The 22,448-nt window shown below is 31.7% G+C and overlaps 1 protein-coding gene across 5 annotated transcripts in view; it reads left to right on the forward strand.

Moving 5' to 3' along the window:
* The window catches only part of rdgB (retinal degeneration B), a 250,556-nt gene that overhangs the window by 191,204 nt on the left and 36,904 nt on the right, over positions 1–22,448 (forward strand). For all 5 annotated transcript variants that reach the window (XM_085820751.1, XM_085820752.1, XM_085820753.1 and 2 more), the window contains exons 8-16: positions 2,748–2,855; positions 4,015–4,384; positions 8,973–9,177; positions 9,304–9,596; positions 11,412–11,581; positions 11,740–11,910; positions 13,366–13,494; positions 13,622–13,770; positions 18,696–18,812. In XM_085820751.1, the coding sequence (XP_085676877.1) occupies positions 2,748–2,855; positions 4,015–4,384; positions 8,973–9,177; positions 9,304–9,596; positions 11,412–11,581; positions 11,740–11,910; positions 13,366–13,494; positions 13,622–13,770; positions 18,696–18,812 (1,712 nt within the window). The remainder of the gene's footprint in view (positions 1–2,747; positions 2,856–4,014; positions 4,385–8,972; positions 9,178–9,303; positions 9,597–11,411; positions 11,582–11,739; positions 11,911–13,365; positions 13,495–13,621; positions 13,771–18,695; positions 18,813–22,448) is intronic.

Consider the following 22,448-nt stretch of genomic DNA (forward strand, 5'->3'; position numbering starts at 1 on the left):
TAAAATTTCATTATCTAAGTCAAAAATCTAAAAACTAATAAGGTTAATGACAGCTTTTTTTTAACATATTTTTAATTACTATTTGAGGAATCAGGTTATTTTTTAATATTGTGACAAAGTATAGTACTTGAAAGTTTTTGTTGTATTGCAAATTCTTTTAATTCTGAGCAGCTGTGAGTAAATTGTATTGAGGATGACTTTTTTAGAAATATTGGAATTCCAGTTTGTTAATTTAAGTGTTGTAAAGTTGAATTCTTTTCGTTTATCATAGACTTTCAAAAAATTGTAATCTATAATATGCAAATCAAGGTAGACTATATCATGTTGCACGGTATTTGTAGTATTAAGTTTTAGGCATGAAGGGTAGATATTAGCATTTTTAATCTTGTTGAAGTTGTTGAAGGCTATTATACTTTAAATTTGCTTTTTTACGTATATACATCATCAATATATCGAAAGATGTGTTGGTAAAATTTATGATCTTCCTTTTTGAGTGAACGTGAAGTCAATTCTTTTGTAAAAAGGAATAATTCACAGACAGCACTTGAAAAATTGCCCCCATAGGAATTCCCTGTATTTGTTTAAATATGTTGTTATTGAATTGTATTTTAATTTTTAACAAATATGCATATACGTAAAAAAGCAAATTTAAAGTTAAAATAATGTGCAAACATATAAAAGCAATAACTCAAAGAATTAATTAAATTTGTATGTTTTCAATGTATTTATTCAATTTATTCTTTTGAAACAATTTTGTATTGAATTGAATATAATTATTGAAAAGTACGCTTGAAAGTAAAAGTTGCCATTTTTCAGCATTTAATATTTTAGAAATTTGGGGAAATAATTCAGGAAGAGCAAGTAAACTTTTATAAATTTCTTCAAGTGGCAAAGTAGTATAGAGGTTTTCAAAGTCATAGCATTGGATATGTTCTATTTTAAGTGTATTTAAGGTTAGTAGAATTTGTTCGTTACTTGAAATCATCCAGCTGCAGTGTAGATCTTTAAAATTATAATTATTAATGAGGTTGCATATGAGATGAAGTTTTTGTGCAAAGAGATCGTCTATTTCCTTTAGATAACTTTTGGTACTATTGGCAATGAACCTAAATTTGACCGGAGTCTTATGAAATTTTGGTAGTGCATATAGATTTGCAATTCTGTTATTATATTTGCGAGGATGGATTTTAAGTTTTTTATGAAGTGCATTAAATTTATTGAGAAGAATCTTAAGCTGGTAGTGATCTTTTGATAGGTGCAAGTGCTATTCAATTCTTTATGCAGAAGGTTGAAATAAAACTTTTTTCAAATGACACTAAAATTGTTGCTAGCTTTGTCAATCTTTGTAAAGTTATCGTGCTGTTTTTGAATAAGAGTTTTTAGATGCCTTTTATTGTATAAATAATTGAAATTGGGTAACTTGAAAAGCATAAGTAGTAGGTAAGTATATATATATATATTCCCCCTCCCAATGGAATCCAGTTCAGCTTTCACCACAAAATTATTCCATGAATATTCAATATAAGGGAAAAAATTTCTCAGTTAATATTGAGTGATGAAATTCTGAAATATTTAACAACATGTATATAACTTAAGATTTTATTAAGTGGTCTATGTAAATGTATTAATTCATGAATCTTTCTTAAGATTCATTAATTATTTCTGATACATTCATACCAATTACTGTAATAAAATATTTGGTAATATAGATTAAAGAAACAAAAATTAATTAAAATTTTAAATTATCTGATTTTTAATTTGTAAAGGTTCATTTTATATTTGTATAACTTATGAATTTAAATAAGTATGAAATAGTGGAAACATGTTGTAAGGTTTATCCTAAGTTTTTAACAGTTATCTTTAGTTAAAGCTACTTTCCTATTTCTCCTAATTTCAGCTTACAATTTTCTGCCAAAGTGTGTTTTTAGAATCGTGATTAATGCAAATGAGGAAGAGCAGTATTTAAGTCGAAGCTCCACTGACTTCATTAGAAAGCTAGATATTCTGACTAGCAAACATATGCCATTTGGTTACACTCTCTCTAAGCTATTACTACGCTTGGCCATATTTCAGGCCTTTGATAGCCATTTAGGAGCCAATTTCTTAGAATTTTGATAGCTTAGTTAGATTAGTTAAGTTTTATTTCTTAGTACTCTTGAGTTCAAGCCCAAGTGGAGGCTTTCTATATGCTCTAAGAAAGGAGCCGACTGTAAAATTCTTATTTTGAGAAATAAAGGGTAATTCCCCTTCTCGAGTTTACGTTTCTCTTCCTGAACTAAAGCGATTATTTGCTTACCAGTTCACAAGGTTCCTACACACTTAGAAAGTAAGAGAAAAGGTTGGAACCCCGCAGTGTGAATAAAAGTTGGCTGTAGATTTTATACATGTGACCTTACCTTTTCCTGTCAGATTATTTTGATTTATTCTGGAATTCTAATAAAATTTTTCAAGCTGTAGCTGTAATATTTTTGAAGGGGAAACAAAAGTAGATTAAGTTTTAATAATTTATATTCACAATGTAACAAATTTATTCATATATGCAATGTTTTAAAGGTACCAGTCAGGATTTGTATCATCAATTTAATTTTTTAAATTTTTATCTGTTTATTTATATGCCCATTTTAGTGAAAGGCTGCGTAGTAATTTTTATTTGAGGCTGTTCCTATAACTGTTTACATATTTTATTTATTTGTCAAGAAAATTTGGTTGTATAGTTCTTGGATATTTAAAAATTTATGTTTTTTTAGAAAATGTGATTGAAGCTCTAACTTTAGCTCGATGGAGTTCGGTAGATATGATTCCTGATGAAGATGAAAAAGAACAAAGTGTACCTGAGGCAACTGATTTTAGAGATGGTGAGCATTTATTTATTGAGATATTCTCACTAAAATTATCACTTTTATCTTATAAGTGGAACACAGTGAAAGCAGTGTGGGACCTTAGCACAGCATTTGTTCAGTGATTTCAAGCCTTCCAAAACTTAGACTGTTAGACCTAGTCTTTGGGAGCATAGGTGATAATCAGATTCTACTAATATACATTAAAAATTTTCTATATTTCCATGCAGTGTTTTTGGATATGTTCAATACATTAATTTATATACTATTTGTAACAGTCTTGGATACACTCATTATATTAGTTTATATTTTATTGTTTGAAAACTTATTTCAGGAACAATAAGTGTTGATAAATACAATAATTTATCTATAGTTGGCAACATTTTCTTGTTTCTTTTCACATAAAGACATTACCTGTTGATGGCATAGCATTCCATAGTGGTAAAATTAAATTAAAGGTTGCCATATTAATCCTTATTTTTAACACTATTTTTATTCTGTTAAAAGTAACAGTAACATCTTGATATATATCAAATTCAACCTTTCATATGAGTTAATTTAAATGAAAAAAGTTAGTGGCATTTCATTGGAAAGGGGAGTTTCTCAGTTTTATGACCAAAAATTATTCTTTAAATAGTTTGTAAATTTTCAGTAATTCTAGGGTATATATTTTTTTATTTTGCACATGTTTCATTAAGTAAATTGTTTTTTCACTCTACTTAATTTTACTAGAAAGGAAGATAAGAGTATTTTTTTTTTTTTTTTTTTTTTTGTCAAAATTCATCCATACCTCATGCATTGTTTAATAGCTGTTAATTTGGTACTTAAATGTGAATTCTTTGAACTTAATTTTGGAAGCACTGTTGTTTTTCATTTCAAAGTGATAATAATTTTAATCATACAAGATTTGCAATGCAGTTTCTTGCTAAATTGCAAGCTATTGCTGCACTAAAATTTAACTCTTTCTTTTATTTTAAATTAACTGTTTATGTATCATAATCCATGAAACTTTCACAAAAGTATGTTTACTTTTAAGGCACTAGTAATTTATTAATTTCTGTATTACTAATTTTAATATTCTCATGCTTTTTAACATAGTTTTGCACCTGAATCTAGCTTTCAACCCCCTCTTTTGCTTTAAATCCTATATATGTGGTGTTGGTTCTTTTAATTTCAGATAACATATTTTCCAACTTTTACATCAAGAAAGTACAGACTGAGCATGCAAATGCTCGACCACCAAGTGTTGGGTCTGCAGGTGCAGTTACTCGTAGCAGTTTGGATGCATCATTGCCCTCTACACCTACAGCCTCTCCAGCTCATCAGTCTTCATGCACTACTACAGTTTTGGCACTAGTTCTGCATGCTGGCAGTGTGCTGGACTCTGGTCTTGAACCAACTGCTAACAAGAAGACTGATGTTAATACTTTTGCCACTTCTTTTGAAGCAGTTATGAAACAGCACTATCCTGCACTTCTTAGCCATTTAACTATTCGCCTTGTTCCTTGTGCTGCTGTATGCTCTGAAGCTCTCGCAGTTCTGTCTAAGTAATTGTTCACTTCATTGTATATGAATTCTTTATTCAGTAGCTTTTTTCTTAAAAGTCAGAAATAAGAACAGTTTTCCTTTTAACCCTTTGACACGCGCAATATTATTTTTATAATTTTTTTAAACAAAAAATTTAATATTATGATCCTAGAGACAAATAATATATGAGTTTAAAAAATCTACTCTTGCCCATTGTTCTGTGGGTGGTGGTCGCACTGTGAAAACGCCACGCGTCTAGAACTTTAAAACTTACCTAGGTGGTAGGGGGGGGGACTTACCTTACTTCATGCACGTTTTCAATTCAATAAATGACGAAATTGACGAATTTAAAAAAAAATTATGTAGGAATTGCATAATATATATTTTTTTACATTATTTTACAAAGTAAATCGTCAGAAAAAATTAAAAAATAAACATTTATGTAATTTTTCTACAATAGTGAAAATATAAGTAAATATGGACATATGGATTAAAAAACTCAGTAAAATAAGGATTAAAAAAAAAACTCAGTTTTTTTTTTAAATTTCAAACAGCAAATATTTTTTGTGACACTATTCAAAGCATGTTTTGCCTTTTTGGTGCATGCATAGACCCACATTGCACATTTCTCACATGTATCTTCTTCTATGAGGTTTCTTCCTTATGCTACAAAACGTACACTGCCTGGACCTAAATTTCGCTGGTATATAAATTTCACTGGTATATGTTTCACTGGATATCAATTTCACTGGTATATGTCCAGCGTTATTTAGTTTCTTTCCATCTGGCACATAATTTTTTTTTATGTTAATTGGGGGGGGGCTTGGTCTTTGTGGCTTTGGTATGGATCATTTGTTTCCCATTCATACTTATTTTATTCATACTTCGTTTCAGAATATTCAGAAAATAGTTTTAATTTAAATAAAACTTTATGCAATTTCTATTAATTCTATTAATTATAGCAAAGTATATTTACATTAAATTTAAACCACAGGAAATAATTTATAAAATCACAATACTAGCTTGGGGAGCAAGTGTGTTGAGGTTAGAGAAAAGTCTCTGGAAAAGAAAGACCTTTTTACTGAGCAGGTGCATGTATTGTTTAGTAATAAAATAACTCTGTGGTTTCAAAACCCCTTATCTATATCCAGGTAAAAATAAACATTCCTATTTAAGAAGCAAGCAAGCGTCATTGTGAACAGCAGTGGTTTCAAGGCGCGACCACCAAGCCTCTAGAGCATGGTGCAGTGGTTGCGCCCTGAAACCACAAAGCAAATGCCATACATATAGAGGGTTTTTTTTATATATGCAGTTTAATTATTGCTATTTTTTATGATAGAAATCATGATGTGCGATGAGTAACTTTTGAAATTTAAAGTTTTTTATGTTAATAAAAGGAAGTTATTTTGTCTCATTGAAAACGAATTTTAAAAGGCATTCGATTTGAAGTACTAAGACCTAAAACATGTATGATTTTGCAGTCATTTTGTGTTATTTAGAGGTAATAGATCAGTAATCAATTGATTTTCATTCAAAAATTTCGGAACGAAGAGGAGGAAAAAATTCGAAATTTGGTGGTTTTCAGGGCATAAAAATGAAATACCTATTTAAAATATATGCCTTTTTATTCTGAGTTGCATTTAATTTTGATTTTTTATGTGTTCTATTCATGTGAAAAAATATTTTGGATTTGATTGTTTGTTTCTATGTATTAGGTTATTTATTATTTATATTTCTCTTTTAGTTGTGTGTACATTCAAGGTGTGTGACTATTATCTCTGGATATTTAGACTAATTGGTATCTAACAAATCTTGAGATAAAATTATTTGTTAAAAGCTGATCATCCCTAACAGTCTTGCTTGTAACAAGAACCTATATCTTTACCAAATTAAGGATTGGCACTGTTTGTCGGTAGCCCTCAGCAAGGGCCCATGTGCAAGTAATTTTTTGAATGGGCTGTTTTAAAGAAGCTAGGAGTAATGTTGTAAGTCCCTCTAATGAGCCATGATGAGAGCCATTTTGAAAACTATTATAGGAGTGTATTTTGAAAATATGAAAGCTCTCTCAGCTTCTTTAAAAAGGCCCATTCAAAAATCCTTGTATATTCGAAATGGTATTGATGAGGGGTACAGGACACAACCATTGATACTTGGCCAAATACATAAGTTTCTTTCAACAGTAGTAGACATCTACGAGGGCTATCCAGAAAGTAGATTACGTTTTGGAATAAAAAAATAAACAAAGTATAGGAAACAAATTTTATTATATACAGATGAAAGCCACACTCAAATACTACTTTTCTACATAGTCACCATACAAATTAAGGCATTTATCGTAGCGATGTACGAGCTTGGAAATTCCTTCGTCGAAAAATTCGGCCGCCTGCGCCTTCAACCACTTCGTTACCTCTTCTTGCCTTCCATCTTGCACAAAACTTGTGGTAACCAAGCTTTTCGCTGATGATTTCGTGCAACAAACTTCGCGAAATTTGTGGAAAATTCAAAGAAAGTTCCGTTATTGTGAAATTTCGATTTTCACGGACTTTAGCATCGACTTTTTCGAGAAGTTCGGCGGTCACTATGCTGGGTCTCCCACTTCGATCTTCGTCGTGAACATTGGTTCGGCCATTTTGAAATCTTATGACCCACTGACGCACTCCACCTTCAGTGATAATGTTGTCCCCATACACTTCACGAAGCTGCCGATAGATTTCTATCGGTTTACAGTTTTTTGCAGTCAGAAACCTTATTACTGAGCGCACCTCGCAGCTCGCGGGATTTTCAATTAACGCAGACATTTCAAACCGTCACAGTATCTGAACGGAGCACAGCACGAACCTCTCACTAGCACGGCTAGATGCAGACTGAGCTGCGCAACGCTCTGACCCCAAGATGGCCGCGCTAGCCCCGCCCCTAGCGGACACAGACGGAAACGTAATCTACTTCCTGGATGGCCCTCGTATTAGTCATAATATTCTTTTTAACAAATAATTTCCAATTTTTCTAAAATCGCAGATAAAAATCATAGCTTAAATTTCCATTGGGAATTTTATATGCTTATAATAATGTGTTCTTTCTGCATTCAGATACATGTTGTACTTACTTTATTATAGTCTTAATTTGTTATTTAATAAAAAATATTTGCCATTTAATCCAAATTAAACATTTGCAAGAATAAATCTGCAGAATAACTCTTAAATAAATGTAATCAGAATATATTTTTTATATTTCATTTAAATTAAATATGTGAGAAAAATATTATTTGTAACGCATAGAATTTTGCATTTAAATTTATTTAACTACTGCTTTCAATGAAAAATGAAAAAGTTTTGGATAGTGTTGTCAGGAAGTGGTAATGAGTGGATAAATATGTATGTATATCATACTCTTTATGCTATGTTTAGATAATTGTTTGGCATTAGCAGCATTCTAAGGTGCATATTTATGAAGTGGGATTGCTTATTCATCTGAACTATTAGAACTCCCTGATCTTAAAACACAAAGTATGTTTACTAATTTAAAAACAAAAAAAAATTGTATTATTGGTATTTGGAGGCCTATTGCAATGTAGAGCCCTTCATGACTTATCTTGTATTATTCCATTAATCTACATTGGTATATTACTTATCTTATGAAGGATAATTTATTATGTACTATGTGTTTATGTAGCTTTGTCAGATTATGAATTAAAAGATATGTTTAAATATTTAAAACCAAAATAACATTAAAATTTTTTTAAACAATTATTATTTGCCTGAAACTTTCTCTTTTGGAATCACTCTCCTATTTTCATATAAATTTCATTTAACACAGTTTTTCCCCCCTCATGATTTTTAGACCACTTATATACAATGTAAAAAAAAGAATTGGGTGTAACGAATTTTTGTAAAGAGAAGTAAAATGTAAATTCTATTGCTATCAGAGAAGTTTATTATTATGTTAATATTACATATCAGTAGGTACCCTTCGCTTAATTTTAGCCGCTAGTTAAGTTGATATATTAAATAGGAATAAATGTAGTTTATTTTATTCTTCTTGTAATATAGCAACTATCATTTTTCACGTATGTAACACCATATGTATGTCCATGTCTTAGCAAGACACAAAAGTATGAAACTTTAGAACTTAGCACTTAAAACTTAGAGCACTTTACTGTAACACTTAAAACTAGAGTTGCTACTTTAGGGCATCAGTTTAGTTTACTACTCTGATTAATTGTTTTTTCATGGGATTCTGTACAAATGTCATTACATTTTGATACTAATCTTATACATTACGTTTTTGGCTTGTTACCTTTTATATTTCTCTAAAAAGGCTGAATTTTGTTTAACTGTACACATGTTAGTATGTTTACATGAGTGCTATTAGCTCATTGTTTATTTCTTGCCACTGAAAAAAAATTAAAAATAATAAATAAAAATAATTTTAAAAAACTGTAATTAATAATAATTCTGGAAAAGTATTCTAAATGTTTCAAACTTTTATCTCTGAAGTACTATATTGTTAATGTTTAAGGTATGTATTATCTTAGAGATTAAAAAGTAGTGATTTGATTACCAGTTTATACATGTTATCCCTTTTCTAATGCTTTATAAATCATTCTTTTAGCTTAAGCCCATATAGCTTCCAATCTTCTCCATCAGCAGTGGAAGTAATTTATCATTCATATGATTCAATACCCCTTGGAGCATTGCCCCTTTTTGCTGTATCTTCTCCAGAATACCAAGAAACTGTTACAGCTGTGATCAATGCATCAAATGAAGTTTACAGAGGGTTTTTACGCTCAGAAGAAGGAACTGGATTCAGTGGGCAGGTAAATATATGCATTTATTTGCAGATTTTGTTTAAATACTATAATGCATTTAAAGGTTTACAGATTTCTGTATTATCATTATTTTGGACCTTTATCTCTCAAAAAAATTTTATGTGTACTGTTTAGGTAATTATAGTTGCAGATAGTGTAGCTTCTTTGATGGCATATGATGCTCTCTGTCGTAATGCAAGGTATGAAGGAAGATTTGGCAGTGAAACAAGTATAAATGATCCAGAGGCTGCTCAATCACAGACATCAAATACTCGATCTAATCCTTTGATATCTATCAGTGATGGAGGTTCAGTGGATGAAAGTCAAGATAGCACAGCAGATCCAAAATCTCGTCAGACAGCAAGAATATATCGTAAATCGCACTCCCATCCTCAAGAATCAGAACCTCCTCACTGTGATAATGTTCAGTAAGTATTTCTGTTATCGATTTCAAAATTAAAATGTTTTATGGACTGTAATAAATTTTGGATATCGACTCTTTATGTTGAAAAGAAATCTTTTGATCGTAATAAACTTGGCATGAGTAGTGAATAGTAAAATATGAAAGCATTATTAAAATTAGTCCAATGAGCACACATAGCTTCAAAAATATTATATATGAACATAATGTATAGCTGCTTCTGGTATCAGTGCATGAGGATATTTATTGTGCCATGGACTCAAGAAAACATGAAATGCTGACTTGTGGAATTTGTTGCCAGATAATTTTGTAATTCCTTGGCATGCAATGCATATGGAAAATGATTGTAACTGGCATGCAAAATGTTATTGACATAGCAGTGCCTGTTAGGATACTGAAAAAGATCAATGAAAAGTGAATGTTATAGTTAATGACTTCCTAAATAACAGTGCCAGATGTAATTATAGTACGCCACTGCACAATGAATGTGGTAAAATAGCACTGTCTGGACCTCTTCTACACATGTTTTCTGGTTATCTGAATCAAACAAAAATCATGAACTGCTGTTGAATATCTAATGCAGTGATAGTCAACCTGGTCCCTAACACCCACTTGTGGCAGATTTAAGTTTTCATCATGAGTAGTAGAAGTTTTAAGTGATGATGAAGATCAAAGAAGAAAACACACTCACTCATACATATATGTATACATATATATATACACATGTGAAAATTTATTTCTCTACTTGATCGTCCCCCACGCGCAATGTTATCTTGTTTAAATTCACTATTGATTATAAATATATGGAAAGTATAAATAAATGAATAAATTAACCTATACAATACTTCTTACTTATCTCCACTAAAGTTGCATTAAATTAGGTTGCTGCTTTGAGGAAATTTTGCTATTTATAAAGTAGTCCTGATATAATGGCTCCAATTCAGTTGATTCCATGCTTTATGGTCACAAAACTAGAAACACAAACTTTTCCTGCCCATGAGTAAGTGATAAATTCACAGCTGATACTTTGTAATTGTAGTTTGTGATACTCTACATCTAGGAGATATAAAACTGTTAGTATATTTATGAAAGATTTCACACAATCCTACAAAGATGTTATTATTGTAAGTCTGAAACTGTCCTCATGTTTGTTATGGATACCTTGCTGGAATCAATATTAACAGCATCATTTGATTGTATCATCTTTCCTTTGTAATAGCTGATTTTTTACTACAGCCAGCCTATTTTTCTGAAGGTAGTAATGTGACCCTTGCTTGATTGTACTGGTGTCCAGCATTTTTATTTGCTTATATACAAGCATAATTATAACATAAACAGTCTGAATTGACATATCTACTGAACAGTTAGTTGTCTTTGCTTTGAAGTGACATTTCCTGTACATTTTAAGACGGGCTCTACGTATGCACTAGGCTGTGTATTTTCTGTCATTTGCATATCTGGTTTATAGGTATTTGCATGTTGAGCTTTGAAATTATTGTACAATTTGTCTAAATGCATAAACTTTTTTTGACATTTTAGGAACAGTTAATGACTTATTTTATACTTTAAAAAGCTATCTAATTTTATGTAAAATTAATCTGTATATTTGTTGTACAGAAAATTAGAAATTCCCTCTTATTTTACATAAGATCCTGAGCTACATGCAATTTATTATTTTTTGAAACTGTTGATTCAATTAGTAAACTTTTTTACTTATTATTCTGTGAAAGTGTGAAAGACTTAAGGAAAAGTATTTGATAAAATTAGAATTGCAAATATAAAAAAATTCAGTAGAAAATGCGTATTTTGTAACTTGTTCCAGGGTTAATCGCTTATTGTCTGCACCTAATACGAGGCGTCACAGCTCAGCTTCTAATGACCCAAGTTCTCACTCAAAATTTGAATTTGAAGTGAGTGACTTTTTCATGTTTGGAAGCCCTCTGGGTACTGTCCTAGCATATAGAAAAATGCTCACTTTTGATGACAAGAACAGTGAGTATTTAACAAGTAATATTTTTATAACTGTATCACAGATATTTTCTAGTACTAATTCTCATTTAAAGTGTAGTGTAGAAAACAATTTTCTTATCTTTATTTTTTGGCTACATTGTTCTTAATATATTTTTAATAATATAAAAAAATATTTTTAGATCCCCCTCCTCGGCCGTCCTGTAACCAAGTGTACAACTTGTTTCATCCAACAAATCCATGTGCATCACGCATTGAACCACTTCTAAGTGCTCGATTTGCCCAACTATCTCCCATTAACATTCCTAGATACCAAAAGTATCCTTTAGGAGATGGGCAACCTCTTCATCTGTGTAAGTGCCATGTCTTAGCCAAGTGGTTTTATACTTGTTGTAGAATATTGTATCTTCTGTATGAAAAATAAGAAAATTTTCTTTAAAATGTTGATGATTAATTTGTACAGAAGGAGGAGAGCTATATTTTTGATTGACTGCTAAGAAATGCTTTCTCCTGGGCTAGTATGTAAATGTGATTTATAATTTATGAAATTTTAATATGAATGCAGATGGGTTATAGCATAAATCAGTTTTGATTACGATGATTGATTTGTGTGTACGGGAGAAAAGTTTCATGTTGAGGCCCCATCATGGAAGTATTTATATCCTTCATTAGTTGTTAATAGTTTCAACTAGAGTTGCTGAATAAAGATGAATTCTTGAAGTATATGGTGAAACCTTGCCTCATGAATGGGATTCATTTCTTAAGTTCATTCATCACCTGAAATATTTATAAACTGAATTTCTTTCCCCTGTAACAATTAATTTAAAAGCAATTAATCTGTACTTCAATCGTAGATGACAGTTTACTAATACAGCAGCCCTTTGTGCTTAAGTTCATAACACAAAATAGAAATCCAGACCTCCCCAAACAATGCTAAGTATATTTTTTGTAATTTTTAGGTTTTATAAACTAAATTGCTTAACACGTTGACTGCCAGTACCCGTAAGTGTAAATTGCATGAGTGGCCACATTATTTACCATATTTTGGGAAAGTATTTAACTCTTATTCTCAGAACTGGAATCGTTATTATTTTTATGCATATGCTAGACATTCATGTATAGGCTATCATCATATATAATTTGGGTTCTGATCAGTTCATTTACATCACATTTCTCTCGAAATATATATATATAAAAACTGTATAAGATCATTCCAAATCTCAAATCTTAGTATATTCTTACTTCATAAGTTTGAAAAAAAATAACTGCATGTATAAGATGCAACATTGTATTTTATTTCAATTTTATTTATTTTTGAACAAAACATTTTGAAATTTTATAGTTTGTAATTTGGAACCAATTTAAGCAGTGTGATTTGGAAGTGAAAGAAATTTATATTCTCATATAAAACTGCAGAAAAGGTAACACACCAGTGATACATACGGCCACAAATCTGAATGTTGCTTAACCCCACCAATGGATCATGAGGCTCCAGAAGCAAACCTATCATGATCTACTAGTGGGCCACATAGTAGTTAAGGTATTAAAGGGGTTGCAACTTCTATAAACTAAATAATTTATTTAAACACTGTGATGTTATCTGTATGAATGTTTTGAATATTTTAAGATTAAAGATTTTTTTCCCACAAAATGTTTTGTAATTTATTTTATCAATAAGAATAAAAAAGTACTACTGTTCTTTATTGCATATGCCCCTCCCCCTCAAAATCTGTTTAGTGTTATTTTTTCAAATGCAACTTACTGAGATTCTACCATTTGTGATAATGTTTCCATTTATCTTCATTTAGTGGAATACATACAGACCTATCCTCATCTTTTCTTAGAAGGTCAAAGTGGAAGGCGAACTAGTGAAGCTAGTATTGCCAGTACAATGTCTGGAATGATTGATATTGTGCCCATAACTACTGTGGCATCATGTATGTACTTCTGCTCTTTAGTGTACATACATTATATAGTTGAAGAATCATTTTGATGGATTTTAAGGAATTTTAAAATGGATTGTTTTTTACAACTTTTTAATTTTTTTGCTTTCTTTAATTACAGTGACTCAGCGATGGTGGGGCCCCAAAAGATTGGATTATGCTCTTTATTGTCCTGAAGGTTTATCTAATTTTCCAACTAATGCTCTTCCTCATTTATTCCATGCTAGTTATTGGGAATCAAATGATGTCATAGCATTCATCCTGAGACAAGTATGATTCATTTATTTCATTGCCTACTTTTTGAATTCATAGCACAATACGAAAAATCATGTGCATTGTTCATTTAATTTTTAGTTATCCATAAGTTTAAATATATTTAAATTTTTAGTTATCGATAAATATTTCCATATTTTTTGTATATTATTATTAAAAGTTGTAAACATCTTTAAAGAAAGAGGAAGTTTTTATTTACTAGATAAAAGAAATATTTAATAAGATTAAGAAATACTTATCAAGAATTATAAAATTTCTGCAATGGATATGTAATTAAGTTATTTAACATTTTACAAGTATTAATTTAAGGAGTATCAAATACCTTGCAAAAGTTCTCGAAAACTGGCATAAATAATATGACATATTTTGAAGTTAGCCGTAGTAGAAAAAGGTTATATATTAGTTTCAACTAAGCCAACAGCATTAAATCTGCAATAAGGAATGCTTTAAAAAATTCAAAAGTAATATGTAAGAAGGTACTGTTTTCAATTAAACAAAAGCTTAGAAAATTTGTTCATATATTTTGAAATTTGTTTTGTGGATCTTGTTAATTCACAAATTCTTTTTCTTCTGACAGATGTTTCAAACATATAGATCATGATTTTCAAGGTAAGAAAATACACTGTTAGCCATCCAAAAAAGGAGGAAGAATCTAATGTGCTTGAAATTTACACCATGCATAGACTTAGATAGAATGTGCAAATGATTAGCATTGCAGTGCCTCTTCCAATTATGTATGTCTATAATGCCAGGTAGAAGTACTGTAAAATAAGACAATAGGCAGCTCTTTGCTGCATTTGAGTATTTTGCTCTACTGCATTTGGGTATTTTCCTGCAGTTCCTTTGTGTGGGAAACTTCATTATACCTTCTTGGGAAAATGGTAGTCATTTGAACAAGTTTCTTAAGTAGACACATCATGACTTAATATAGACTGCAGATTACCTTTCTAATAAATTAGTGTTCGTATTAGATGAAATCAAGCCACAATAATGCGAGTAAAAAATTGGTAGGTACTGGATAGGTAGACCAACCAATGTAAAGGATTGCATCAGCCTCATCATATCACTAAATGACAAGATGCTAATGATGGGTCACACAGCAATATCAAATATATGACATATTTTGAAGCAAGAATTAGGCTATATTACAGAATAGCCTGCGTCAGCACATATCATTTGATGTCATCTGCAGATGACAATTTTTGCAAGGCATTCATTTTTGTGATTATTGTTTATTCTATACCACAGACATTCTTCATTTTAGTGGAGCTGTGAATGTTAGACATGGACAAACAAATGGTGTGACAGTCTTTTTTGGAAAAAGTTAAATTCTGCCTGAAACACCATGATCATATCCAAGACTGACACCCACAGCTGGATTGAATTGACCATTAAGCAGATTAAGCACATGCTTAAGGCATTAAGGAAAAAGGATGTTATAAAAAAATAGGTGCACCAAAAAAAATCCTGTTGCTGATTTTATCCTGGAATGTATGATACAGCTAAAGCAAGACCACAGGAGAAGGAATGGGGAAAAATAGATGTAAATATATATGTGGAGGAAAAGGGAGCAGCAAAATCTTTTTAGAACTTAGATTCTCTATAAGTTGTAATCCACCCTTGCTGAGGTAACAGACATCATGTCCATAAACATTGTGCATTACACACTGTTTTATCTCTTAAATCTATAGTTTCGATATGATTGAATTTACTTCTGTACGTACCTGATTTGCTTGTCAGCACTCTCAGTGTCCATGCTATTTTCACATGTTGCTAAAAGCTTATCTAGAATAATCAGCATATTCCACCCATTATTATGCCAGATAAACTTCAGCAATGAGTAGAAACAACATTGACTGGCATACTCTAAGCGCACTTCCAAAGCCTCTTTTTTTCATTGCTGAGGCCTGTCGTAGCAGTTATTGCCATCATGGTGGTTACATAAAATATTGATTTCTTCACGTTTTGTAAATCAAATGGGAATGTAATTTTCATCAGTTCACCATCATACCTTATATTATTTATCCATTATATACAGCTTTCATATCTTTTATTTTTTATGCTGTTATGCTTTGGGTGGTGAATGCTGTATTTTTTATACACTGCAATTCCCCCCCCTCAATGGTGGGCTCTAGTCATATGTAGGTGTTGGCCACTGCTAAGGGTGGAAGTGGTGGTCACTTTATTATGGAGGCACCATTGCTTCCTTCCTATGAAGGGTAGGACAAATTACTTCCATGCCTTTTCCGTGATTCAAACCCCGGCCTTTTGGTGCAGCAGTCAGTCACTAACCACTTTCCTGTCTGAGCAGCTACTGTAAATGTTTAAAGAAGGAAAATGCAAATACAGTCAAAAGTCTTTAATCTGGACTCGTCTGGACTTCGGCGATTCCGGATTATCGGTTTTTCCGGATTATAGATCATCAATTTAAATCTGGTAAGATGGCATGCAGAAATTATAAAATTTAAAATATGAAACTATAATTTATGAAATAAAGAGCAATTATGATCTAAAGGGTATCAAAATTTACAAAAAAAAAAGCTTAATATTTATTTGTTTACATTATTAAACATTTCTTTCAACATGCGCATGTGTAAAGCATACATTACGTATAGTCATAATTAGAAAATTGCAACCAGAAAACTATTTTATATGTATTCGTGATATTTATAATGACGAGGAATTTGATTTAAATCATATCAAAGACTGAGTACATTGAGATGAAATACTACATTTAGTAAGGAATTATAAGCCGAATAAAATAAAAACATCTGCCCTGAAGATAAGAGATAAGGATAGTGCTGACAGATCAACTTCCAGTTAATTGCGTGCCACGATGCCCCCCCCCCCCCCGCAGAGCAGCGTGAAACTGATAAACAGATTTCGGAATGGTTAGAAAAACAAATTATATGCCTTTATCCACTTTTTGTTTGATGGACATCGAAACATGCTTTCGCTTTGTAGATAGATTCTTTGACAGCTCCAGAATCGGAAATTCTATTTGACATAATCGAAAGTTCAAGCTTACTTTTATAAAATTGCTCTAACAGTCTGCAAAAAATAATAAGCTGGATCCAATTCAAAGATTAAGGAACAACACAATCTGCAACATTAACTGAAATAGATAATTAGATAATTTTATCTTAACTTATACCGTCCGTTATACATTAAACGTGCATGCATAAACGTATTATGAGAATGCGCACACGCATATGTGCATGCGTAAAGGTATTTCGCGCATGCGTGAACGTATTATGCGTTGACGCATGCGCAGAAAGTTTGTAGCTTTGAAGTCCGGATTAACGACTTTTGACTGTATTTTTAATTTGCAAAATTTAACTGTAATGATCTGGTTAAGGCCCTTTTTAGTTAGTCTGTCTGTGAGCATATTTTTTAAAATTTCTTATAAATTTTATTACATTATTATATATTATTATATTATTATACATTATGATTATATTATATTATATACATTATTATTATATTATTATACATTATTATTATATTATTATACATTATTATAATTATTTATTTATTATAAATTTTATTATTATAAGATGTGTTATGTAATTGTATTAGGTGAAGTCCAATAAAAAGTAGTTGCTTTCTAACTCGAGGTCAGTGTTATCATGCAGTCCAAAGGAAGTCACTTCTCAGAAATATGGAAATTTTGGCACCTTTTCATTATGAAAAGTTGTTTAAGGTGCAGTTGGTAACAATTCCTCTTAATAAATTATAACATTTGTCCCTGTTGTGTTGAATTAGTGAATGATTACATTGAGAGCAAAAGAATCCAGTGGATGGCATGGCCTGCATATTTTCTTGATTTACACAGGATAGTGTATTTGTGCAATGCACTGCATCATTTCAACTCCATATTGACACTTTATTATAGCTTCACTATTCATTGTGAATACATTGTTTCCACAGAAACTTCTGAACAATGTAATACAAACCGGGGAAGATTGGTATAAAGTTTGCATTTTGGTCAGGCATTTCCACACACCTTATTAAATTTCTTATGAATCTCTAAAAAGCTGTAATAACTTTTCCCTACCCCACTTTATATCATATTTTGAAACTATCACTACCATCTTGGCACAAATTGGCAATTTTTAATATCAGTATAGGAAAATAAAACATACTTTGGCAATTGAAAATACAAATTTTAATTATTAACTAAGGATTATTCCATACATAAAAAAAAAAAAAATAAATAAAACACTTATATTCTTCTTTGAATCTGTCCTTTTTTTTTTTCGTTATTCTCTTTTCAAAGAACACAGCAATCTGTTTTCACTTATAAAAAAATCAGAAAGTTGCAGAGTTTCAGCTTCGTACAATCTTCAGCAGCAGTAGCTATCTAGAAAATGCATTTCCTCGTTGTTCTCTTTAGAAACATTTCAGGAATATTCTGTATCTGCCAAAATTTTACCATAGTTTCTTCCATTGCTGGTTAATTTCACAAGCTCATACTTTGAAACTAAGTTTAAGGCAAAAAAATATCCCGATTTGTGTTTAAAAGCCGTTGGAACTTAATACAACAAAGTAGAATGCATAGGATAATGGTGGCATTGCTTGGCTGAAACAATTGTTATCAGCATGGTTGCCAAAGTTTGGCACTCTCTCAAAATTTGGCTATTTCTACACAGAGGCGATTGCGATAGTACTTAAGTACCCATATTTCTTGTGTTCTTATTAAAATTAATTTTTTCTAGAAGTAGACAATTCTGCATTTTGGAGGTTTGTTAGGCAGTACAAAGTAAGAATCTTGTGTAAGTTACGTGGTCTTTGTTGCAAGATCATTTGAATTAAATGAGTTTTTATTTGTGTTCCTTTATTTTTTCCCATTATTGTAATAAGTATGCTAATCCTGTGTTTTACAGAAATTCATTGTATGATTTTTTTGTAATTTTTTTCAGCTGATGCGTTCTGATGGCTTAGGTATGCCTGGAGAAACTGAGAAAGAAGTAGCTGCTTTCATACCAACACAACCGAGAGAAAAGTGGATCAAGAAAAGGACCTCAGTAAAACTGAAGGTTATGGTTTTTTTTTCTTTTGTGTGTGTGTGTGTGTGATATTTCTCATTGAGTGAAGTCTTAAGTTGTAATTTAAATTATCATTCAGTAGATATAAAACTTCTGATTATAATAAAAATTCTGAAGTCAAATTTCAAATCTCTGCAAATTATTTCATTAAAGAGAGGCATTTTTAATATATATATATATATATATATATATAAATTGGCACTGTAACATCTCCAAAAATAGTTATTCTAAATGCAATACATACTCAACTCCTTAGAATAAAAAAAATTTGCAACAATATCAAAAACTTGCAAGAAGAAATCACTAACTTGGTCAAAATTCTCTTAGCGAATAAAACGTTTTTATTCAAAATTTCTCTACCTTTAAGGAAAGCTGGTATTAACTACATTTTTTAAATTTCTCATCTAAAGTGAAATGATAATTATTTCTTAAACCTTAATCGGAGGTAATAATTGGATGACTAGAATAAGAAATTTAATGTATATATATAAAAATATCTTGTAAATTTCCCTTAAAATAATTCAGATTTTCTAATCTTTCTACTACTTTAAATAAACTAGCAAACTTTCCTTTTACTAAAAAAATGGAGCTTCTAGTTTCAGAAACGTTTTGTACCCTGATTGCATGGATACTTTCATCTTTTATAACCTTAATTTTTCTTTTTTCCTCAACTTAAAGCCAGTTAAGTTTTCGCGTTTTAAGATTTTACAGTCGACATTATCTTTTAGAAAGTTTTTTCCATCACCATGTTGGTGATGTGCATTTTTAATGTGCTGGTATAGCTATATCTTTGGCAGCTTGCTTTGTAAGCTTATCAGCAAATTCATTCCCTTGTACTCTAGTGTAGGCAGGAACCCGATACAGATGGGACCTTTTGTTTGCTGGTAATGCTAACAAGTCCCATCTATGTAAAATAAGGCTTCCACTACCTGTACCTTCAGTTGTCTGCAGGCTTCAAGCCAAGTCACTGTAAATGTTTATATGACATTCTTTGGCATTTCTGCTTCAAGGACATAAAGCTCTGCTTGAAAAACTATGTTATGGCTGTCAAGTGTATGCTTCCAGGTAAATTTGATAGAATTATTATCAATGTAGCAGAGACCGTTCCCTGCACCTTCTCTGTTTTTAAGCCATCTACACTCTTTTGCAAAAAAAAAAAAATCGAAGCACCATGAAAGAAGTGGTTGTTTTTCATGAAATTGAATATGCATATAGCTCATACACAGATAATAAAATATTTAAAAATTCAAGGTCATAGTACCTGTTCACGCCTCACAATCACCCATTGAGTGTTCAAATTAGTAGTTGATCGAACCGCCTCTGGCGGCAATTCGTCGAGGCAAAGAGTGGTAGAGGTTCCTTTTGTGATCCTGTGACACATTCTGTCAGGCATTCATCCGTTGTCACTCCAGATCTGCAATATTTTGTGGTGCCTGAATCTGGCAGTCTACTATGCCCCAGACATGCTCGATTGGTGAAAGGTCTGGTGACCTTGCTGGCCAAGGAAGAGTATCAACTGCACATAGAGTATGTGACCTGGCATTTGTTTCTTGTAAAATAGTCCCAAATTCTTGTAAAATAGTCCTTGTAAAATAGATGACGTGCCATGAAGGGTAATGCAACCGGCCGCAGGATGGTATCAACATATCGTTAAGCTGTTAAAGATGTACGCAGGATAACTAAACATTACCTGCTGTCATAAGAAATAGTGCCCCACACAATCGCACCAGGGGTTATGGATGTATGCCTTTATAAAACAAAGGCTGATTGGGACCGCTGGCCCCGTCCTCTCCAGACACGAATATCGTGGTCATCTGCTTCAAGAGTGAAGCAGGAATCATTGCTGCACATTATACGATTCCAGTGTGATGGCAGCCATGATGATCAGCTGTGACACCACTCCAGACGACTCCCCCAATGTTGTGATGTCAAAGGCAAACATGTGGCTGTAGTGCATTGAATAGTCGACAATGATATCGTTGGAGCAGTTCGGGCCTGGCGAACAATCATCCTATCTTGCCTCGCAATTTTTATCCTTGGCCTTCCAGAGCCTTCATTTTGTCAGCAATTTCCTTCTAGCAACCATTGCTGCCAACATCTTTGCATAGCAGTGTCTATATGCTGCAGGTGGTGTCCTATTGCTCGGTATGACTATCCAGCTTCATGCAACCCTACAATGCAACCACGTTTGAAGTCATTTAGTTGTCTGTAAAGCATTCTATATCGTCTTAATGGCATTTTTAGTTGCTTCTTTACAGAATTACAATGGCAGCAACAAGAAAAGATAAGTTTTCTGCCTCTGTTGCTGGTTTTATAATTTGCAAATTGTGCACTAGAAATGTGCGATATGATTGCATTTCCTGTTCATTTACCTTGAAGCTGTGATCATTTGCATGTTCTATCAAGATGTTTTGCATACCAAATTCCATCACGATCACAAAAGTCCTTCTTGGTGCTTCGATTTTTTTGCAAAAGTGTGTATATAGGCATTTGTATCTTTCAGAGCTCAAACTACGTAATAAGAGTCCATGTGGATTGCTACATCTAGGTTTAATTGTGCTGGATGTTGTTCAGAGGTAATTCTGTTGTGCTTAAAGTCTTTTACAGTATATTCTATGTCCCAAAATGACCAATTCTATTTTAGCCTTGAAATATTGCCTAGAAAAGCTTTCTGCAGAACTCTGACTCATGGAGAAAACTACAAAAACACCCAGGAAGGCAGCTCATTAGTCTGGATTTGAACCCCAGTCGTTCTACCAGTGTTCACAACTTTACTGCTGGTAGGCTTCAAATTTACCTGCAACTGAGCCTTGAAGAAACTCTGAAAATTTCCATATGAGGAATATTTCCACTTTTAATTAAGTTATCCATCCATGATATGAGTTTCGTGTGGGCTAAAATTATTATTGACAAAGGTTATTTTATTTATTTATTTATTTTTTAATATTTCACTTCAGAAAGAAGGATTTCATTTTATTCTCTTGGCAGGTAGAAAACTATCATTAATGTACAAATTTGTCTAATTTTTCATGCTTTCACGTTATAAACTTTTTTTGGATATTAGAAGTAACATAATTGCAGTAAGGTATAAGAATTTGTGAATTTGAATTCAGTTCATTCCTGAAAAGACCATGCGTTGAATTCATTTGTACTGAGCTGAGAAATTAAGGGATTGCTATCACAGGCAGTCAGGAAATGGAAGCTCTGTGAAGCCTTTAGAGCAATGTATTAAGGTATTTCTTGAAATTCTGTCTTTGTGATAACTTCTATGGTTTACTTGTAAACAGACACCCTTTATTTTCTGAAATGTTTACAGAGTCTGAATACATTTTAAGGCGCAAATAATGTTCAGGGCACTTCAGTCTGAGACTAAATTGTTCCTTTCTGCTCAACAGCTGTTTTTATTGGTTACAATCCATTTAGCTTTTGTGACATGAACTCAGTTCTTTATAGCAGAATGATTAAAACAATCTATTAATCACATAATGATTAAAACTTTATTTCTGTAGAATATGATGATGTGTGAGTGTTTTCATATTTTATGTGTTATGTATGTATATGAGGTAATTTTCTTTAAAAAATGCTGCTTTCAAGATATTTCACTTAAGCTAAATATTCTTCAAATTC

This window comes from Stegodyphus dumicola, chromosome 7 (genome assembly GCF_044657685.1).
Source record: "Stegodyphus dumicola isolate Sdum_Otavi_A_Nest chromosome 7, ASM4465768v1".
Lineage (NCBI taxonomy): Eukaryota > Metazoa > Arthropoda > Arachnida > Araneae > Eresidae > Stegodyphus > Stegodyphus dumicola.